The 23,110-nt window shown below is 41.3% G+C and overlaps 1 protein-coding gene across 4 annotated transcripts in view; it reads left to right on the forward strand.

Annotated features, from left to right (window-relative positions):
* The window catches only part of LOC133116430 (PHD finger protein 3-like), a 54,877-nt gene extending 32,077 nt beyond the window's left edge, over positions 1-22,800 (forward strand). The window contains exons 9-14 of one of the 4 annotated variants that reach the window (XM_061225947.1): positions 626-755; positions 14,418-14,595; positions 14,757-14,904; positions 15,040-15,129; positions 15,972-16,167; positions 16,254-22,800. In XM_061225947.1, coding sequence (XP_061081931.1) covers positions 626-755; positions 14,418-14,595; positions 14,757-14,904; positions 15,040-15,129; positions 15,972-16,167; positions 16,254-16,828 — 1,317 coding nt within the window. In that variant the 3' untranslated portion in view covers positions 16,829-22,800. Of the gene's footprint in view, positions 1-625; positions 756-14,417; positions 14,596-14,756; positions 14,905-15,039; positions 15,130-15,590; positions 15,638-15,971; positions 16,168-16,253 lie in introns of those variants that run through there. The other 3 variants (XM_061225956.1, XM_061225964.1, XM_061225972.1) reach the window with 3 other exon arrangements.
* The last annotated feature ends 310 nt before the right edge of the window (positions 22,801-23,110 follow it).

The following is a 23,110-nucleotide window of genomic DNA, read 5'->3' on the forward strand; positions in this document are numbered from 1 at the left end:
TGACTGCCAATGATAGTCAAGGAAGTGATTATAAGAAATAAGAATAAAACTGTCAGAGACTGTCTGGACTGTAAAATCATATTGTTATTCAAATTCAATGCTTAATTTGTTAGCCAAAAGAACAGGAGTTGTACCACTGTCCAAACACTGCACTGTAAATGCTCTGTGATTATAAAAAATGTTATCAATGATTATAAAAAAAGAAGTTCTAATCTGATTTGTGGTTCATTATTAGAACTTGCTAGCTTGCTTATTCATAGGTGAAAACCTAAAACTTCAACACAATGCTTGAAATTCCCAACACACTTGTCTCGTAATGTAAGCAACTTACTAAAACTGACACGCACAAATTACGATGGCTGGTTTTGGCCTACAAAGGCATGCTTAACTTGCCATGTGTGATATTTTTTTAATGTACAGTATTTTTATGTTCTTCCCATTATATCTAAAGTAAATCAGCAAACATATTTGAATAGGCTCTTCTCTGGTCATTTAACAACCCAGAGTCAATGTGTCTATTTGACACTCAGGAATGAGCTTTGTTCTGAACACTGTAAATGGAAAGGGTTTTACGTGGATAAGCAAATCTCATGAGTTTTATGTCTCTCAATTTATTTCTGTTCAGCTGGACCCTGTGCCCAAACCAGTGGAAGAGCCTGCAGTTGTTCCACCAGAAATGGAATTGGAGAGCACTAAAGACACAACCAGCCAGCATAAGGGTCACCTTTTTGACCTTGAGTGCAAGATATGTACAGGTACTTGAAAATCCTCCATCCTCCAATGTTGTCAGAATCATTTATGTTCCCCCACATAACTGCATTAACCTTGAAGGAACTGCAACAATTTTCTATTGGAACAGAATAAACACAGGGCTCTATTTTCAAAGTCAAAGTCACATAGAGCATGGGCACAGTCTGGGGCACAGACTGTAGCGTAGTGGTTAAGGTAAATGACTGGGACATGCAAGGTCGGTGGTTCTAATCCCGGTGTAGCCACAATAAGATCCGCACAGCCCTTGGGCCCTTGAGCAAGGCCCTTAACCCTGCATTGCTCCAGGGGAGGATTGTCTCCTGCTTAGTCTAATCAACTGTATGTCGCTCTGGATAAGAGCGTCTGCCAAATGCCAATAATGTAATGTAATGTAATGACTATTGAATGTTGGTAGGCGAGGAATGCACAGCTCTAAGCATGCGGCGCAGGTGTAAAGTGGGCTGGATTGGGTTGATTATATTATTAGTGGGTGTGTTGCAGCTGGATTAAATCATGGCCAATCAAATGACCTCTTTTCATTCCCTTTAAGAGCAGTGCACATTGTGTCGTGTTGTACTGCAAATTTCGGTGGTCCACCATTGCAGTGGAAGATGAGATACTCATCAGAAGCAGCTCCTGTGAAGAGAGTCTAGGACTGTCACTTTCCAAAAGTTGAGTTCAAAGGAATCACATGAATATTAAAAAAAAAGGAAATTCCTACCTTCAAAATAAAAACATAATATAAATATATAATTTTTATGGCCCAGTTTTTATTTCCCATTAAACCTACAGTTAGCTTAAACATCTAATGCCGTAGTTAATAAATAATGACAACAGTACCTTGACATAATATTAAACCATTCCTAGAATTTTAAGAAACTGTTAACTTCTATAACTTAGTTACTTGTCATATTCAGAGGGAATATTTACCCTTTTAAGCCACATTGTCTAAATTGCTGTGCATGCCATGAAGAATCAATCTTATTATGCTATATTGCAAAGAATTAACCTACATATTTGCTTTTGGGATATTGAACTTTCGAATATTTGCTCTCAATAGCCATAAACTATTTGAAAATCTTTTTGCAATCTTTTTGTAGTTACTGTGGAAAAACAAAAAAAATATGCAAATATGCTGCCGGCAGATCTCCTGAGGCAAAAGCACCCTGCTGATTGCTCCCGAGCAAGGATTTTCTAGGTTTAAATCCTTCTGTTTGGCATTTGAATGTTCTCCGGGTGCCTGTGTGGGTTCTTGTTAACTTATTAGATGGACAGGGTGAATTATTGCAGGGGAGAATACAATAATCGGCATAACTCTTTCACTAACATGAACATTTGTATGTGTCATGACCAAATGTCCATATTGTCCTATAGAGTGGGCTCCAGAATTATTGCTTTTGATAAATGTGCACAAAAGATATTATAAGATAAAAATGTCTAGTTATTGACATAAGCTTTATTTTCCAACATATGTAATATAGTGTGTGGATTTATCGTATGTTTGGAGTCATTTCATTGACTGGATAATCTACCTACGACCATGTCTCAGCTTCCTAGCAGAGACGACCAGATTTTCTGCCAAAATTTCCTGGTTCCTTTGTGCCATTGATCTGAAATAGTGCCCCTGAACCACTGGCAGCAAAACATATCCAAACCATCAATGACCCATCTCCACATTCAACAGTAGGTATGAGGTGCTTCTCCTTCCTCTTTTGTTGCAAACATTTTGATGGTGTGTATGGCCAAAACATTACATTTTAGCAAACTCCAGATTCTTGGTTTTGTTTATTGTACTCAGTAAGGGCTGTCTCGTGCCACCCTTCCAAAGAGTTTGTTGGTATGGAGCAAGGTAGGAAAGTAATTTTATTTAATAAGGGCTTTTTTGCATTTTGGGTCATTTCTGGAGCAGTTTTATTAAATGTTGGGAAGCACCATAGTTCTTCTATTCTGCATTACAGACTGATATTCAGTGACTATTCATGAATATTTATTTAGAAAAATTCATGAAGAAGCAAAGACAGGCAGAAAAACCTTTCATCAAATAATGTGCTTTATGGCAAAAGACTTCAATATCATGTCATGTTGGCTAAAACTATGGTAACAGGCATTGTCATAATAATCAAAATAAATGATATTACATTACATTAATTAATTAATACATTTGGCAGATGCTCTTATCCAGAGCAACAAAGTGTAAAGTGCATACCCATAACTAGGGATAAGTGCGCTGAAAGACCCTAGAGGGAAGTCCAATTTCAACTGCTACCTGCACAACAAAGATAAGGATCAGGTCATATTTGATCATCAGGTTTTTTTTTGTTTGTTTTTTTAATCATAATACCGCAACAAACCGCTCACCTAGCCAAGCACTGCTTACCTAGTGTTACGTCCCGAATTTCCACCAATGTTTCGACAACTAAGTGAATCAATGGGTCGTAACACTAGACCGCCACGATCACGATTTCACAGAAAGAGTTGAGCACACAGTGGTAGTTAGAAAAGGAAAAGTAGTTTAATATTTACAAGAGTATTGTTAAACCTGAATGTTGCTAAGTATTCAGACTAATACGTTGAGTTTGCAAGTTTCTCACCGATTAATCTGGCGTGTCCAAAATCCAGAGAGACGGTGGTTTCACCTCTCAGCAGTCGACAATGGTTATTCGAAGCACACGGAATATTATCTAGTCTATGGTCTGTGACAGTCTGCGTATTGGATGCAGTTAATAGTATCTAGCATAGAGCGGCCTTCTTGAAAGTGAAGCGGAGTGGCGTGGAGTCTAGAGCAGGTAGTCAGCAGGTCTCTCTACGATGATGGTTTGCGGCGTTTATATAGTTCCGCATTCATTTAAAAAGATGCCATTCCATGATGGTGCCGGTGTCCCCGGTAACCGCATTCTCTCGTCCGGTTTCCATGCGACGATCACAACGTCCTCCGGTCGGCGCATCCTTCAAGGTGTCTCCCCCGCAACAGTTGTTGATGCATCCATCTCCACCGCATCCTCCGGTCAGGTTTCCCAGCAACCACGATGCATCCTCACCTTCACCTGTATAGGGGAACACAATAACAAAACACAGCAGCGCGGAGCCAAAATACCAGGCAGTTCTAAGCATAACAACAACTTAATACACCAGGACATAACACTAGCCAAACTAAACATCCTGACACACAAGTAAATATCACAGAAAGACAACAATTAAGGTTTGCAGGGAGGTAGGGAGGCACAGGGAGAAGTGCAGCTTGAAGAGGTGCGTCTTCAGTTTGCGCTTGAAGATGGAAAGAGATTCTACTGTTCTGACCTCCACGGGGAGTTCGTTCCACCACCGTGGAGCCAGAACAGACAGTAGTTCTGAGCGGGAGGTGGAAGTTTGGAGAGGGGGAGGCGCCAAGCGGCCTGTGGAGGCCAAACGAAGAGGTCTGGCAGGGGTGTAGGGTCTGATGATTTTTTGGAGGTAAGCTGGGGCTGACCCCTTAACTGCTTGGAAGACCAATGTTTTGAATTCATGCAAGCCATGACAGGCAGCCAGTGGAGGGAAGTAAGCAGGGGGGTGACGTGATTGTTTGGGAAGGTTGAAGACCAGATGAGCTGCAGCATTCTGGATTAGTTGGAGGGGTCTGATGGCAGACGCTGGGAGGCCAGCCAAGAGGGAGTTGCAGTAGTCCAGGCGGGACAAGTACATATTTCAGGCATTTAAAAAATATTGGACTGCAATTGTGGTTAGAACTAGCAAATGAATGCATTTATTATATGAACAATAATTGTCCGTCTAGCCAACACCATTTACTGATAAACATGGAACTCCATTTTTGTCTAACTAAGTATTAAAACAAGAGACATGAACTTTTTTATGAAGTTAAAAATAGCTTTTTCTATATATGAAAAGTAGTTCTGTTTCAGGTGGACTGTTAGGATGCAATGCACATGCTCAGGAATTGCATGCTGTTGTGTGTGCTAATGCACATTTTCTTTAGTTATACAGTGCCGTGAAAAAGTATTTGCCCTCTTCCTGATTTATTCTGTTACTGAACAAAGAGGATTTATTTTCTGCAGAAGGAATTCAGGACTTTCACAGAACAAGGTGGAGAAGCATGAACTGAATAGGTGGAGGTCGCCATTTTATAATCAAAAAAAGTGTTTTACTAATAATTCTACCTCTGGTTGGTAAATGGTTCATATGTAGTAAGCATGTAGTAAAATATAACAGTAAATTGATATAAAAGTAAATGATTGATTATGCCTTATCATATGCCAAGCATACTGAATGAGCATACAGAGACCCCTGACCTTTCAACATTACAGAAATGGGTTCTAATTCAGAAATAATTATTTGGCCTCCCAGAGTTTGTTTTCAGGGTTCGAGATGAAGTATCTAATCTGGTGATAACATGAGGTGGAAGGTCAAAGGCCGCAGAACAGTGCCTGCAATGTGTGTGAGAGAAAGAAAACACACAGACATATGTAACTGTCCTTTACTGCTGCGTCGTGTTGTGTTGGTTATCTTCAATAAAGCTTATATCTGGTATCATTGCCAGTCGTTTTTATTGGAGTCAATCTCATGTCTGGTAAAACAGTGGACCAAGAATGCTTAGCCATGCACAGCAGTGGGTTTTCTCATGCATTTGAGGAACTAGCACACTCATTGCACTCAAGCAATGCATTACACGTGGCTTTGGGAAGAACCACTGTCGCTAGCTTGTGCACATCCGTTATACAATTCGAAGATATAACAAAAACATGCCCAACATAAAGTTACAGAATTACTTAGACTCTGGAATGTAATATCAACACATTTAGATTAATCACAAATTCCTATATTCACTTAATAGCAGCAGTGCCTTAAAACTTGACCTACCACTAAATGTGCAGTCATGCGACTGGGACGATTCTAACTAAAACACCACCCAAATCAACATGATGCACACGCACTGGCCAACCAGGTGTACCTTAGTGTATAATAATTGTAGAAAGTTACCATTTAAGGGTGGCAAGTGGAATCACAAATAACTAATAAGTCTGTTACACATACACAGACACACACAAACACATGCAGCATTTCTAGCTAACTTTGCGTTGTTATTGGGAGACTGATACCCATAGAGCACAAGGGAGATTTGGGAAGAGGCCTTGATGCCTTGTTTGGACTTATTGCTATACCTGTTTCTTCAGAGGCCAGACAGGATGCTTGAGAATTTAGTTTACATTTACATTTTACATTTTAGTCATTTGGCAGACACTTTTAATCCAAAGCATCACATCCATAACTAGGAAAATACATATGAAGTGCTGTTCTAAACATCTGGTCATCATAAGTGCAAATTTTCTTTTGGGGGGTTAGACAAGGGATATCAGAAAGGGGGAAATCAGGAGGGAGGACTAAGGTAGAGTTTGAAAAGGTGTGTTTTTAGTCTGCGTCGAAATAGGGGGAGGGATTCTGCTGTCCTGACAGTGGTAGGCTAGTCATTCCACCACTGAGGAACCAGAACGGAAAACAGGCGTGAACGTGCAGCTCGACTGGCAAGTGCTCGTAGAGAGGGAACCATAAGGCGACCAGAGCTGGCAGACCGGAGTGGTCTAGCTGGGGAGTAGGGAGTGATCAAGGATTGTATGTGAGGTGGGGCAGTCCCCTTAGCAGCCTGAAATGCCAACACTAGGGCCTTTATACAAAATGTTAATACAGTAATATTCGACAAAGGGAACCTGAGTAAAACACAAACCACATAAATAAATAAAAAAACATTTATTTAATGAAATGAATTTAATGAAATCCATATCACATCCATATCACCCCTGTGAAAAAGTATAATTGCCCCTTAATGTTGTTAAATGGTTGCACCACCTTTAACAGCAATAACTGCAATCAAATGTTACCTATAATTAGATATCAATCCTTCCCATTGCTGTGGAGGAATTTGAGCCAACTTTGAGCCAGTTCTAGATGAGATCTGAAAAAATAATAATAAATATATTATTCTGGAAAGGATGTGACACCAGCCACAGTGAGAGCCATTATCTCTCACTTGGAACAGTGGTGAATCTTCCCAGGAGTGGCCAGTGTTCCAAAATTCACCATGGGCGTACCGACAACTCATCCAGGATGTCACAAATGGGGGCAACTTTGGCTGAGGCGGTAGTTGCAGGGTTGCCGTTTGGTGTCCCTGAGCAAGACACCTAACCCCCAATGCATGGCAGCCAATCACCGTTGGTGTGTGAGTGTGTGTATGAATGGGTGAATGAAAAGCATCAATTGCACAGCACTTTGGATAAATAATATAACTGCCAACCAATGATATAGGTCCATTATGTTTTGCGTAAAGCAAATACAGCATTTTACAGCAAGGCCATCATACCAGATCCAACATGGTGGTGTTCGTGTGATGATGTGTGGATGTTTTGCTGCTATTGGACCTGGTCAACTTTCCATTATTGAAGGAACTGTACCAGTCCCTAGTGTTTCGACTCTCTGCTTTCCATAGTCTGTCTTTCTATTCATTCTTCCCACCTTTTTTTTTTTTTTCCCCACTTCCTGATTGTTGTACTCACCTGATTCTTGTTTCCTCTCATTATCTGTCTATATAAACCTGTCTGTTCTATTAGTTGTTTGCCAGATTGTAATGTGTTTTCACCATTCTCTCCAGCGGTTTTCCTGTCTGATCTGTCTGTGTTTCGACCCATTTTGTTTTTCGACCATCGCCTTTTGGATTCCCCTTCCATTTCTCCCACAGTTCTTGGACCGATTTGTGCTTTTGGATTTCGCTTTTGTTTATCTGCTTGTTTGGACTGCTTTACTGTTATTGACCTTCTGCCAGTGGCCACTGTAGGGACTGTGTAGCTACGTTTCCCACAATTCCACAGGACACTTCCGTAACAACACCCCGGTGTGAGGTCTAGTTAAGCCAATACTGTAACGGCGGGAGCAATAAACTTTCACAGTGTAAGAGCTAGGACAAGCATTGTCCGGCCCTTCTCATTGACTCTCTTTGCCCTTTTCTTTACCTCATCTTGCCTCCGGCTCCTGCAACTGCATCACGCCCTCCTCCCGACACTCGGACAGAGGCCTCCACAGTGCACCAGTAGGCCTCACTGATACACCCAGCTTACCTTGCGGTAATTTAAAGTGGCCTATAGTGAGTGGAAATTGTTGTACGTGAATTGATACATCAGCTCACCAATAGAAACTGCAGCAAACAAACTTTTCCACAATGAAAAAGGCCCAGCAGACCTCTTTCAGCTACCGAACAGACCAGACTCTATCATGCAGCACATGGGAACACCCTAGCATTGTGTACCGTCCGAGGTCATCAATTCACAGATCCATCTACAAGAACAGCTTCTCCTTTTGGATTCAGCAAAGCGGTGGACTCAGTAACTAAACAAGCATTCCAGGCATAGCTAGTGTTTAGCTTAGTCGTAACTGATATTGTGAATCTGTGTTTTTATATTTGTGTTATCATTTGAATGCATTCTGACTGTTAACTTTTTACGTGAATGGATGTATAGAATTAAACTACGCAAGTAGTCTCTCTCTTCTCTCAGCTAACACTCTAAGACTCCCTCCCAGAACTCCCGCTAACTACCCAAGCTAGCTGTTTTTACCTTTCCTTTGTTCAAGGGACACGTGTCCTTAAGTGCGCGTGCGAGCACATGCACACACCTACCTTATCCTAACTTCCCGTTAGCTCATCACCCCATTTATGTTCTGTGTTTGTATGTCTGTTTAATACATTTGTTTTATTAAACCCGCTGTCACATAGACATGAGTCAAATCAGTCTTTCAAAGAACTTTCAAAGAACTTCCCACCTTCAGGTTATTGGTATGTTTAATCATTGATATTGGTTATTTTAATTATTAATTAAAATCCTAAATTTGTGGTTAGATATTTAATATAGCTGTAATTGTATGAGACTGATTGCTTGAAAGATTACTTTTTGCAGTCATACTGCTACATAACGTTAATTGGCGCCAAATATGAGGATTATTATCACGAAACGTTGTATGTATCAATTCTTGCAATCCACACATAAAGTGAGTGTACATTAAATTACATTACATTACAAGGCATTTAGCAGACGCTCTTATGCAGAGCGACTTACAACAAAGTGCAGATCAAGCACAAGTACAAGTGTGAAGAGGACCTGAGAGGACAGTACGGTTCCGAGTCCGAGTGTGACCATACAGATACAATCGGAACCCTTGAAGAATACATCAACTTCCAAACTAGCATATCACAGTTGGCAGCTAGAATACCCAGAGTATAACAATACAATAGCTAATACAAACAACAATATCTATATAACTATATAAGTGCCATTATAGTCTATGGCATATATAAGGTGGTGAGTTAGGGAGGGAAAGGTGTAGCCTGAAGAGATGAGTCTTCAGTCTGCACTTGAAGGAAGTCAGAGACTCTGCCGTTCTGACATCCACCGGGAGGTCATTCCACCACCGTGGGGCCAGGACAGACAGCACTCGTGAGCGTGAAGTGCAGGTGTGGCGAGGGGGAGGCACCAGACGGCACGAAGTAGCAGAACGGAGGGGTCTTGCTGGTGTATAGGTCTTGATAAGTGACTGAATATATACAGGGGCTGATCCCTTAACTGCCTGGTATGCGAGCAACAAAGTTTTAAATTTGATGCGAGCCACAACAGCCAGCCAGTGGAGGTTGCTGAGCAGGGGGGTGACGTGAATGTCTGGGAACATTGAATACCAGACAGGCTGCAGCATTCTGGATCAGTTGTAGGGGTCTGATGGCAGATGCTGGAAGGCCAGCCAGCAGAAAATTTCAATAGTCCAGGCGGGACAGGACCATTGCTTGGACAAGGAGCTGAGTGGAGTAGGTGGTGAGAAAGGGTTGGATTCTCCGGATGTTGTACAGGAAGAACCTGCATGCCCGGGTCACCGTAGTGATGTTCTCGGAGAAGGACAGCCTGTTGTCCCTCACCACTCCAAGGTTTCTAGCACTAGGGGATGAGGTCACTGTGGTATCCCCTAGTGAGATGGAAAAATTGGAGAAGGGAGAGGTTAGAGCAGGTGTGGGGGCATATTCCACAAAATCTGTGCGCCTCATGTGAGGACTGATGTATAGATTTCAAATAGTCATCCTCACTATTTCATAGAGTCTAAAATCTTTAGCCAAATTTATTTGGCGGCCCGTGTGAGGACCCTACACCATGACTACGTTGTCTTTGTTCTATCTGTTTGCCTGGCTACCGAACCCCTGCATGGATTTTCACTATAAACTTTGTCTTTGTCTTCAACACATCTGTTTGTCTGCTATCGAACTTCTCCTGTTTCACCTGCACCAAAGTTAATAAAGACTTAAAATAAATTAAAAAATGTTGTGGTCTGCCTGTTGGGTTCGTTGTTCCGAAGCCTGACAGTCACAACTTGAATCCAATAGAGATGTTGTGGCAGGACCTGCAAAGAGCATTTCTGCTTGAAAATCTGAAATTTGTCAACAGAAAAGAGATTATAGGAAGTGTTTGATTGCAGTTATTACTGCTAAAGGTGGTGAAACCCGTTATAAAGTTTAAGGGGACAATATTTTTTTTCACAGGGGTGATATGGGTGTTTGATAACTAAATGAAATAATGTGTTTTTAAAAAAATGTACATTTTAAAATGTGTTTCTTGTTTACTCTGGTTCCCTTTGTCTAATATTACATTTTGTCTAAACATCTGAAACCATTCAGTGTGAAAAAGACGCAATAATGATGGAAATCTAAAATAATTGTACATACAGTACTGTGAGGTGTGAAAAAAAGCTGTAAAATAAGAATGCTTTAAAAAATAGAAATGTTAATTATTTATTTTTATCAATTAACAAAATGCATGAACAGAAGAAATGAATGAATAGAAGAAAAATCTAAATCAAATCAATATTTGCTGTGACCACCCTTTGCCTTCAAAACAGCATCAATTCTTCTAGGTATACTAGCACATAGTTTTTGAAGTAACTTGGCAGGTAGGTTGTTCCAAACATCTTGGAGAACTACACTAGCCACAGTTCTTCTGTGGATTAGGCAGCCTCAAATGTCTCCATGTAATCCCAGACAGACTCAATGATGTTGAGATCAGGGCTCTGTGGCGGCTATACCATCACTTCCGGGACTTGTTCTTCTTTACGCTGAAGATAGTTCTTAATGACAAACTGCCTTCTGCTACAGCCAAATATTTCACATTTTGACTCATCAGTCCAGAGAACCTGCTGCCATTTTTCTGCCCCCCTAGTTCCTGTGTTTTCGTGCATAGTTGAGTCGCTTGGCCTTGTTTCCATGTCGGAGGTATGGCTTTTTGGCTGCAGTTCTTCCATGAAGACCACTTCTGACCAGACTTTCCGCACAGTAGATGGGTGTACCTGGGTCCCACTGGTTTCTGCCAATTCTGAACTGATGGCACTGCTGTACATCTTCCGATTGCGAAGGGAAGTAAGCATGATGTGTGCTGCAGCAACCTCACCTTTGAAGCAGAGTTTGGCTGTTCCTCACCCAGTTTTAACCCTCCTACACAGCTGTTTCTGTTTCAGTTAATGATTCTGTTTCAACCTAGCTTTAAATTGATGATCATTAGCTCCTGTTTGGTATAATAGTTCATCACACACCTGACTATATGCCTACAAAATCCCTGACTTTGTGCAAGTGTACCTAGAAGAATTGATGCTGGTTTGAAGGCAAAGGCTGGTCACACCAAATATTGATTTAGATTTCTGTTCACTCACTTTGCATTTTGTTAATTGATTAAAAAAAAACTATTAACATTTCTATTTTTGAAAGCATTCTGACTTTACAGCATTTTTTCACACCTGCCTAAAACCTTTGCACAGTACTGTACATCCAAAACACAGCTTGTGGCAACTGCTGTATATGCACTGACGGAGCACTTTATTAGAAACACTATACAATACTGGGTAGGGCCTCCCTGGGTAGGGCTCTCAAAACGGCCTCAATTTTTCATCGCATGGATTCCACAAGATGTTGAAAACATTCCTTTGAGATTCTGTTCCACGTTGTGATGATTGCATCATGCAATTTCTGCAGATTTGCCAGCTGCACATTCATGCTGCGAATCTCCCATTCTACCACATCCCAAAGGTGTTCTATTGGATTCAGATCCAGTGACAGGGAAGGCCAGTAAAGAAAGTTGAACTCATAGTCATCTTGAAAGTTTGAGATGACTTTTGCTTTGTGACATAGTACATTATCATTCCTGTAGTAGCCATAATAAGATTCCCCAAGCCATTACACCACCACCACCACCAACTTGGACTGTTGACACAAGGCAGTTTGGATAAAACTTCCCATGGATTCATGCTGTTGGCACCAAATCTTGCGGTTGCAGTTTGTTGCAGTTGCACACCAAGGACTGGGGTTCGATTCCAAGTTTGGCTGGCGCTCGTGGACTCGTGGAGCGGCACAGTTGGCTCGCTGCTCCAGAGGGAGGGACTTGGCAGGGTTAGCGGATCACCACGCACAACAGCACCCTGGGTGCCTCGGAATCATGGTCACGAGGATGAGATGAGACGGCTTGAAGAAGGCATGTTGTTCTCGGACTGCCAGATCCCTTCCGGCCGCCGAGGGATGGGGTGTGGGCGGTGTATCCCCCAGCTAACACCAATTGGATTAGATAGGGTATAATTGACTACCAAATTGGGAGAAAAATGGGAAAAATCTGAAATACATTCTAAAAGAAAAAAAAAAACCTTCAGCCTGTGTCCACTGCAGGCTCAGCTTTCTGTTCTTGGCTGACAGAAGTGGAACCCATCCGCCTCAAGGTTTGACGTGTTGTGCTTTTCTGCTCACCACAATTGTATAGAGTGGTTATCTCAGTTATCGTTTCTGTCAGCTTTAACCAGTCTGGCCATTCTCCGTTGACCTCTCTCATCAACAAGACATTTCTGTCCACAGAACTGCCGCTCATTGGATGTTTTTTGCATCATTCTGAGTAAACTCTTGAATCTGTTGTGCATGAAAATCAGTAACCAAACCAGCCCGTCTGACACCAACAATCATGCCACAGCTCACAGATTCAGAATCAGAGATTCATTTTCTTTTTTTCCCTATTCTGATGGTTGATGTGAACATTAACTTAAGCTCCTGATCTGTTTCTGCATGATTTTACACATTGCACTGCTGCCACACAATTGACTGATTAGATAATCGCATGAATAAGTAAAATCTAATAAAATGCACAGTGAGTGTATACTGCCCATAACTTGCGGCTTCCCTCAGCTTGCCTTCACTTCTATATTGAATGTATACAAATGCGTGGCAGCGATATACTCAAAATAGTCTCCATCAAAATGAACAATTTGGTCCAAATACAGTGTCCTTGTTTTTTGTGATGTTTCATTTTTGGAAAAAGGAAATATATCTTTCTGAGCTGCATGTAATGACTATGTAGCACACGACAGAAATGAATTTCTTCATGGTTTAACTAGAGCTAAATGGAGTAGGAAAATGTCAAAGAGTCGTGAGAGTTGGGCAGAAATACTTTTGGAAATACTATTTTCTCAGCAGCGGCAGCAGATTTTTTGTTAAAGCAAATCCATTCAAAATGACTCTCAATAGTGCAATAGTACTCATGCTCCAGATCAAAACAGCATGAGATGACCGTTTTATTGAAAGTGCAGCTGCTTGTGTGAACTACAGGCTTTTCAAGTTCGGTACGTTAACTTGTGGCTCTAACTAGCTTGCATCGCTTTTGACATCAACCATTTGAAATGCAAGGCAATGTCACTACAACTTCACAGTCAACAAAATAATCAATTTTACACTTCTGTGATGCTGATTAAATGGTGACATGAACATTATACTCTGAAACTTCTGGTGCTGGTAAACTGACTGACCTTTCCAAATGAGTTTTCAAATGTTTGATGAAATTTGACGTGGTTGCTTATTTTAATGCTGCAAATTTTGAACTTGTATTAATTTAGTTTGGCTCAATGAGCCTGAATTCTTTAAACCCATAGGCCACAACATGCAGAACTTTGACGTTAGCTATACTGCAATGTAGGGTGTTGCTATGGTTACAGCTGAACGGCGCACAGTGTGGTGTGTAAAACAATGTTGTATGTGTTTAAACCAAGGATTATTTTTCATGTAAACTATTGAAAAATAATAATTGGTTGTAACATTGTTCACTTCCATTCTCGCAGTGGAATTTGGCAGTCTTATTGTTCACAAGTCATTATACATGAGTCTGAGTTGGTCTCAGCTATTTTTATACAGTCTATGGGCTCAAGTCATTTTTGGACATGTCCAAGTCGAGTCTCGAGTTTTGCGTGTATATGACACTTCAGTGAAACTTGCTGGCAACAAAATGGAGGCACACCATGCACTGGCAATAAAATGGAGCACTAAATGGGATAAAGCTCTTATTTATCATCCTCTCCTCACCAATGTATGATTCAGTGTTTTATGTCTTGCTAAATGTCCAGCTGCTCCTCCTTAATCAACAGATTAAAAAAAAAAACACCACAACCCAAAGAGAATGTTATGCTAGTTTGTTTTGTCTGTTCTTGTGAAGGAGAAAATGTATTGATTTAATTATTTAATTGTATCAGTGTACAAGGCATACATTGAATAGCTTTGTGATGCAAACATATCAAAATGTATTATTTTAGTTATAACAATAAAAATCAGTGTCATTCACTTTTATTACTTCCCCTTGAAGGACGAATGGCTCCTCCAGTCGAGGATGCAACCACCAAAGTTAGGGTGGCTACCACAGTGCTGTGGAGGCAAGCTGGCTCTGATGGAGAGAATACCACCCTGCCAGACCACACAGATGGACAATCTTACAGTGGAGTGGAAAATGTGGTCACTACCACAGCTATCTCCTCTGAGGGAAGGTGAGGTCTCTTCAGATTTGAGGTCTGTTTTTCTTACATTTGATTTACCAGGACACCAATGAGAGTAAGGTTCTCTGGCAAATAAGGGTGTTGACAAATGCAGAATCTCAAGTTTGCTCAAGGAAAAGTATTTTTTCTTCTAACTTCAGTTTTTTTTCCAGGTCAAATAATACAAATGGAGGAGAGTATGAGGCCATGTTCCTTGCACGTCTACAGTCCCTGTGGAAAGGCTTTATCAATATGCCCTCTGTGGCAAAATTTGTCACAAAAGCATATCCAGTATCAGGTATTCTTGACCACCTAACTGAGGTAAGAAGCTTTAGTTGCAAATAAGCATGCTTTGTGTTAAAATAACATCCAGTTACTTCAATGAGTATTACTTACTCATCACCATCAGGTTGAGTATTACTAATTACTAAACATGAATGTCTTATTTATTATTAGGACCTGCCTGACAGCATCCAGGTTGGAGGGAGGATCTCCCCTCAGACTGTATGGGACTATATGGAAAAGATTCGAGCCTCAGGAACAAAAGTAAATTCCATGTGATTTTTGTTTTATGCTGTACAGTTTTAATAATATGCTCTCCGTTTTACTCAGTGTAGGGTAACCTGGGAAATAAGTAAAGATGAGATATTTATTTTTACATTCATACAAGTCTCTTGGAAATATGGTGTGAAAGTGTGTATGGTGTCTTTCTGTAGAGCTGCTGGTTAAATCCATAGGTTTGCTTGACTACGTAGATTTTTTTTTTCTTTAAGTATTGAAAAATTGAATGTTTTATATGGAATCTTAATATGGAATTTTTAGTCTGACGTATGACAGAAATGGCAGAAGCGCGCCGCTTGATTAACTGGAGAATGCAGGCTGACCACTATTACCACAGAATTGAGGTAGCCTCGATCAAGTCAGGATTAATGTCAGTAACAGATGATTATTGGGATTTTGCTGCAGTGGGACATCATTGATGTCTTATGTTGACATGGGTTCCTCAGGTTATTACTGCATGTACAGCTCCAAGCTACACCCCAGCCACCTACAGGTGAGCTGTCATCATCAATGAGAGATGCAAGTCTCCTCTTGTCAGTAACAGTTCAGACTTTAGTACCCTGTGTGGTTTGTAGTGTGTAAATCACTACCAGCAAGTGGGATTAGCATGGAGTGTGGAGGAGATTTTATATCCAACACAGGGTAAATATGATTTCCAAGATATTCAAAGCCATCAAATCAACAGCAAGTCAAATATTTTATTTGTGCTACAGCTTGATAACATTTAATGGGTGAATTTCAATCTGTGATAGTAGCGGTAGTTAATTGTCTAAGCTTGCTAAGGCAAATTAGCTAGGGCTGATATCTCCTCCCTTTTTTCCCCTCAGGAGATTTGTTTAATTCGTTTCAGTCCTGTGACAGAAGAGGATGAGATATCATATACTCTTCTGTATGCCTATTTCAGTAGCAGGAAACGCTATGGAGTTGTAGCCAATAACATGAAGCAGGTGAAAGACATGTATCTGATTCCCTTGGGGTCCTCTGAAAAAATTCCACATCATCTAGTACCCTTCGATGGACCTGGTAAGAGCACTGTTCTAAATGCATCACATTCACTGTGGTCCAAGTCTTCCCTTTGAAATGACCTGTTTTTCTTTGTGACTCCTAAGGTTTGGAAGCCAAACGTCCAAACCTCCTTTTAGGATTAATTATTCGACAGAGGGTGAAACGAGATTTTGAAGTTGTTGTACCCATGGATATCCCTGAAATTTATACCAGATCCTTACCTGGGAAAAACTATGCCACTAATGAGGATGGAGGTGCTCACAGGGAAGACATGGACTTTTTCAGTTCACTAAAAATAGTTCATCCAAAGCAAGTGGCTAAAGTAGAAAAGTCCCCTCACTTTGAAGTTGCAGCATGGCCTGTTAAAAAGACTGCCCTGGCTACCGAGTCCAGTCTACCTGATCCTGCTAAACCACTGCGGTTTCTTCCAGGGGTGCTGTCTTCACCCACACTCAGATCAGTTGAGGAATTTCAGCAGAGCTTGCAGTGCACTACAGAGAAGGATGCAGACAAGCGGGTCACAGCAAATGATGGCATTGCTATGGGGAGCACACCCAGCAAAAGCATTGCTTCAAGTGGTAACAGACTGGAACGTTTTGTTGTGAAGAAAAAATGCCCAAAAACATTTCAGATGGAGCAAGCAATAACATCCAATCCAAATGATCCAAACAAAAACTAGCCACCTGTCCCAGAAAGTAACTGCTAGCATGACACTTATCCAAGGTATAATCCACAAGAGCCTCTCCCTCTGCATTCTCGGTCTATCAGTGGGGATTAGGCTTGCAAATCCAGTCTCACAAAGCATGGACCATTAACAGCATAAACAAAAGCCTGAACAGCTTCCTGGTTTTGTTGCTGTATCTTACAGGCCTCCTGAAGAGGTTCCCCCTGCCTATTCAGAATCTTCAGAAAGTCATTGTCCATCCAGTGGAGTGTCAGTACATCAGTGTACTCAGTTCAACCACAGATGCTTTATCCTGGGAACTTCCACTGGTCTTTGATTCCATAACAAAACTGAGGATAACCCATGGTCCTGGTCTACTCCCAACCACTCCAGCCACTGTGTTTTCTCAATGGGGGGCATGAACCACCCCAGGGCACCAAGAGTATGTCAGAGCCCCTGAGCTCCAGTACCAGGCAGCAGCACCTAGTTTTCCCCTTGCAAAGCAATACACTGCCTGCCTTCCAGCCACAGCACCAGCACATGCCACCCAGTATCCAGAATCCCAGCACTTTGCTACCCCTGTTCGCACAGCCTGGGGCCCAGGGTCAAAATAATGCCATGAACAGGTCCACACCTGCTCCTCATTCAATCAGGTTCTCATCCTCTCAGTGGACTTGTCTTTTTGGAAAAATTCTCCATGCTGCCACAGACTAGAGGGAACCAAGGGAGCAGAGGGACAATACAGCAATTCCTGGGAGTCTCAGCACAGCCACTCTGAGCATAGCCACTCTGGCTTGGATGGTTGATTGCAGGTGGTCAGCACTCATTGTGGAAGCAACAGGTTCCACAGTCAGTCACAACATGAATGGAAAGAAACTTTAAAGGGACAGGCATCCTTGACCAGGTTTAATGCCTGAAGCACAGAACATGGGAAAGCAGCCACAACACAAAGACAGCACCCAACACAAGTGCTGTGAAAGGGAGGAAACCCCTGGAGATTGTAACTATCACAGGATTGTACCTCTCAGAGGAATGTTCAGTGTGTAGACTGTTGGCAAATATGAATGATTTTTATTTTTCCTTATTCTGCTGTTTCATCTTCCTTATAAATATATTCCTTGAATATTCTGTTGTGTAGTGTCCAATGAAATGAGTAATATTTCAATAAATGTTTTGGGCTGTTCCAGAATAACTTAAACTGATTTGAGATGCTACAAGCTATAGTTGTTTGCATTTAAAGTAGTTTTATGATGATTATGAGCTGTGTATTTATGTGTACAGTTATGTGGGTTACACCAAATTTAGGGATGAGATTAAGGTATAAAAAATATAGGGTAAAAAACTAACAGCATGATGCAATGTAACATGTTGCCAATTTTTTTTAATGGTCTGCAATCTTAAATGATTTTTAATTATTTTCCTGTCATTGTGATATGGAAAAAATAATAAAAAATAATATTGTTAAGTATAGATAAGTTTAAATTGCTCTGCCAGTCCCTGATAGACATTTGGTGGCATCGCATTGCAGTGGTTTGAAAGTGGTTCTGGGTTTGAGTTCTGACTGGCTGGATCCCTTCTGCATGTTCTCCCTGTGGTTGTCTGGGTTCCCAGCTTTCATTCCACACTGAAAGACATGCATGTGAGGTTAGGTACACTCCTGCCATTGCCCTTGACTTAAGGCACTGGCCTTAGAACTGGAGTTGTTTCCCGGGTGCTGCATTGTACTGTAGCTGCCAACTGCTCCTAGATAGCTAGGATGGCTTAAATGCAGAGAACAGGGTTCAATAAAGTAGATTTCATCAGCATTTTTTTTTACATGTCACAGAGAATACAATGAGCTCCATATTGTTTGGGACAAAGACATTTTTTTCTTAATTTGGCTCTGTACTCCATAATTCTAGATTTGTAAACAAACAATTCATATGTGGTTTCTCAGCTTTTATTTAAGGGTATTTTACCTTTTTTGGTTGCCCTGTGTAGAAATTGCAGTCATTTTTATACATACAATGGCAAATGGCTGGCTGCCATGTACGGCACCAACCATGAAAGGCACCAACCAGCTCGTCAAGGGGGTAAGGTGTCTTGTCTTGCTCAGGGACACTTCCGAAGGTGGGAATCGAACTGGCAGCCCTCTGACTGCTTGAGCCAATGTTGCATGCATGTGTGGGGCTATAGTGTGTATGTGTATGTTTATGTGTATAGCCCCGCTATAGCCCACACATGTGAATTAAAGTAGGCAGGTTTAGTACTTTGTTGCATATCTTTTGCATTTAATGACTACTTGAAGTCTGGGACCCATAGACATCATCTATTGTTGAGTGTAATCTCTGGTGATGGTGTACCAGGTCTGTACTCCAGCCAGTTTCAGCTCCTGCTTGTTTTTGTTAACAGTATGTTTGGGACCATTCTCTTGTAATAGGACAAAGTGCCATCCAATGATTTTGGAGGTATTTGTTTAAACTTAAGCATATACAATGCCTCTGTATACTTCAGAATTCATGCTGCTGCTGTTAGCAGTTACGTCATCACTGAAAACACGTGAGCCCATACCTGTGGCAGTCACACATGCCCAAACCACCATGTTTCACAGATATAGGGGTAGGGGGTGCTTTGGATCTTGGGCCTGTTCTTTTTGGTCTCAACACTTTTTTCTTTCCATCACTCTGATACAAGTATTTCTTGGTGTCATCATGTTCACAAGACCTTGGTCATGTTCACAAGACCTTGGTAATGTTCACAAGACCTTTTTCCAGAAAGTATGAACCTTTTAGGGACTTGGTAGCAAACTGTAACTTCAACCAGGCCATCCTGTTTTTGCAGCTATTAATTTGTGTCTTGTAATGTAGCCTCTGTAGTTCTGTTTGTGAAGTCTTCTGTGGACAGTCGTCACTGACACATCCATGCCTGTCTCCTGAAGAGTGTTGCTGATCTGTTGGATAGGTGCTTGGGGGTTTCCTTCATTATGGGGAGAATTATTTGTCAACTGTAGAGCTCCTCTCTTTCTTCTTAATGGTGTTCCGAACACTGGGTTTAGCCTAAGGTGTCACCTGCATCTCTGATTGGGTTTTTTTCTTTCTTCAGTCTTTTGAAGAACTCTTGTTTGTCTGTTGACAAACACTAATAGCAAACTGCAAAGGCAATCCAAAGGCTAGAAGTTATGTTGGGAGCAATTGAAGCATCTAATCAGAAACACCTGTGATGCCATTTGTCCCAAACATTATGGTGCCCTGAAATAGGGTGACTACAGTGACTACAGTTTCATGTTTAATTTGCCACCACTGCTGCAAGATATCTGCCAGGCAGCAGCAAATTTGCATGTGTTTCTGTATTGTCCACAGTAACTACTGTCTTAAACTTTTTGTCTGGCGACCCCACAAAAGAAACTGGAGAGGTCTGGCGACCCCACTTTCCCAAAACCCATTCCAAACCCATGTTAACAACTGTCAATCAAGCAAAAACGAATAAGGCAATGTAAGAAATAGCCTAGGCTACAACAATTTATTAAAACGAACAAGAACCGGAACGAACAAAGCAATCTCGATTAAACAAATGCACAAATCATCAGATCCAGTCCAGAACTAAAACGGTAGCCAAGAGTCACAACACCAGAGCAGCTAATCTGGAGGCGGAGAGAGACAGAAACACGGCTATAAGGATCTCACTTTATTTATTTGAGTTTCTTCCTCTGGTTTATTTTCTTTAATAACATACATAGACTATGTTAATGAGAAGGATGGGCCTGCTTCCGCGAACATAGCAAGTTAATTCTTGGATTGATGCTGCACACGGCGACACAAAGATTTTCCTCCACGCTGCTGAGCCAACATCTGTATTTATTTTTTATATAGGCCAGAGACGAAAATGTCTTCTCGCACAGATAGGTCGATCCAAAAGGCGTGAGAATGTCCATGGCAGCCCTGCGCAATTGACAGGCAGAATTTATCCAGTGTTTTTGAGGCAAACAACGTCTGTAATGTGTGGTCACTGGACAGCTCAGTCAGCGCATCCTCGAGCTCAGATGGCAGGTCGTTTAAAGAGCAGCTGGTGAATGGTTGTCGTATCCAGTCATAATGCTCTACATTTTCCGTGAGAAAATATTGATGGAATTTGTCGAGGAGACTTCGGAGATGAATGGTAATTAAGGGTTTCAATTAATTGCCATTCATGCCATTCTCCTCCAAAAAGTCATGCAGCTCCGAAAACATTTCAAAATCCCCACTCTCCGCACGGGCTGCCCAACGCTGCAACTTTTTTTTTTGAAAGCGTTCACTTTATCCAAGAGGGTCAGGATGTTAGTGTTGAGGCCTTGTAGTGACAGGTTGAGAGTGTTTAATTTGTCAAATATGCATGCCAGGTAAGCAAGACGTGATATCCATTTCGAGTCAGTGAGATGGTGCGCAAGAGGGGAGTGCGCTTCTGAGCGGAAGGTGCGCACCTCACTATGCAACTCAAACAGGCGTGTAAGAACCTTGCCCCGTGAAAGCCATCTTACTTCTGAATGGATAAGAAGGGATTCATGTGTAGACCCCATTTCCTGACAGAGAAGGGTGAAGAGTCTGGAACTTAGTGGGTGCGATTTTATGAAATTCACTATTTTGATTGCTGTTTGGAGAACAACGTTAAGATCGGGCTCAAGTGTCTTGGATGCCAGGGCCTCCCTGTGGATAATGCAGTGAGTGAACTTGACGTGTGGTGCAACGCTAAGGACCTTTGCTTTCAGTCCTTTATTTTTCCCCAGCATAGCTCCGGCACCGTCAGTGCATATGCTTATGCAGTTATCCCAATACAGCCCTGCCTCCTCCATCCAACCATTAAAATGTCACCACCGGTACACCTTCCTTCCATCGGAGAGCAGAACAGCATGTCCTCATGAAGTTTCCCGTCATAACTGTAGCGAATAAATACCATTAAGTGCGCAACATTAATCAAGTCAGTAGACTCGTCTAACTGCAAAGAAAACCGGCAGTTTTTTACTCTCTCGATTAGCTGGCATTTCATGTCATTAGCGATCTTGTTAATGCGCTTGGACATGGTATCATTGGAGAGGGGGATATGTTTGAGCGCACTTGCAATCTTTTCACCATGCATTGCGGTGGTCATCGCGATTGCTGCAGGAAGGAGGCTTTCAGCAAAAGGTGGGCCACTTTGTGCCAAAGCCAAGGCCCATGCACTACAGTCTTTTGCCCATGCAGCGCAGCCAGAACATCGCCACAAATTACACATTGTGGGTGGTCGAGCTCATTTTTAACTTGGCACGTGAATCCATATTTCAGAAATTCTTTCTGATAGTGGCGACGCCTATTCTCACCGGCCTGTAGACTTGTCCCATCTGAGGATCGCGGAAGAGTAGACGCACTGATGGCACTTCTGAGCTTTTATCAGAATTTTTTACGTGGCTAGCATGAGCTGCAAGATTGTAAAACAATAGTAGGCTAGGTACAGCAGTGTAATAGGGGTACAGTCGAAACACGCTAAATATCTAATTTGCACCACGAGCATGAACTATCATATTAACTCTTCATGTGTGTTGTATCATCCTCTTTCTATGAGGTAAATTTGAAAGATGCTCCAAAGATCTGAGAAAATCTGTTTCACTGGGTATTTTTTTCACTTTCTTACTTAGCTTTTTGGATAGATTCTAATGCTCACTTGACCATAAATGACACTTAGATCCTTGATTTGTCCTTTATTGTCCTTAATTATATCTTTCCTGATGTGTCAGCATTCAGGTTTTTTGTGAAAACCATTTAAACTAATTTTACAAATGTAAGCATATAATACAGTACAATATAACAATCTTTCTACAGCTAAACTTCATATTCAAATCTGTTTTTTTCCAGTTAAAAAAAAGAAAATGTACATGTTAATGAATCCTTTACAGCCTGACCATTCACATAAGGTCCATGTTTATATAGCATTGCATAGGCGGAACACATTATATGTTAGATATGTGTTATAAAATACAAGATTTTCTTTTTCCCACTTCACTTCTTTTTTTGGTCTTTCATTGAAGTTCACACCCACATAATACAATGTAACCACTGTTTCATGGTTTGTTCTTAAAAAAAAATTGCAGCGGCTTGATGGTGGAGGTAAAGGCAGCAAAAGTTATGAGTTAGACAAATCCGAGGAAATTGGGGAAAATATATTTATGGTATGATCCATATCCTGGGCCGGACACAAGCCCACCAATATTGGTTTACCTAGGAGTGTTATAATGACTTCTTTATTAAATCCCATATCCAATAATAATTATGGTCCCCTGGCTGTCTTGGTGAAATGTGTGATGTACTGTGT

Source organism: Conger conger, chromosome 2 (assembly GCF_963514075.1).
Source record: "Conger conger chromosome 2, fConCon1.1, whole genome shotgun sequence".
Lineage (NCBI taxonomy): Eukaryota > Metazoa > Chordata > Actinopteri > Anguilliformes > Congridae > Conger > Conger conger.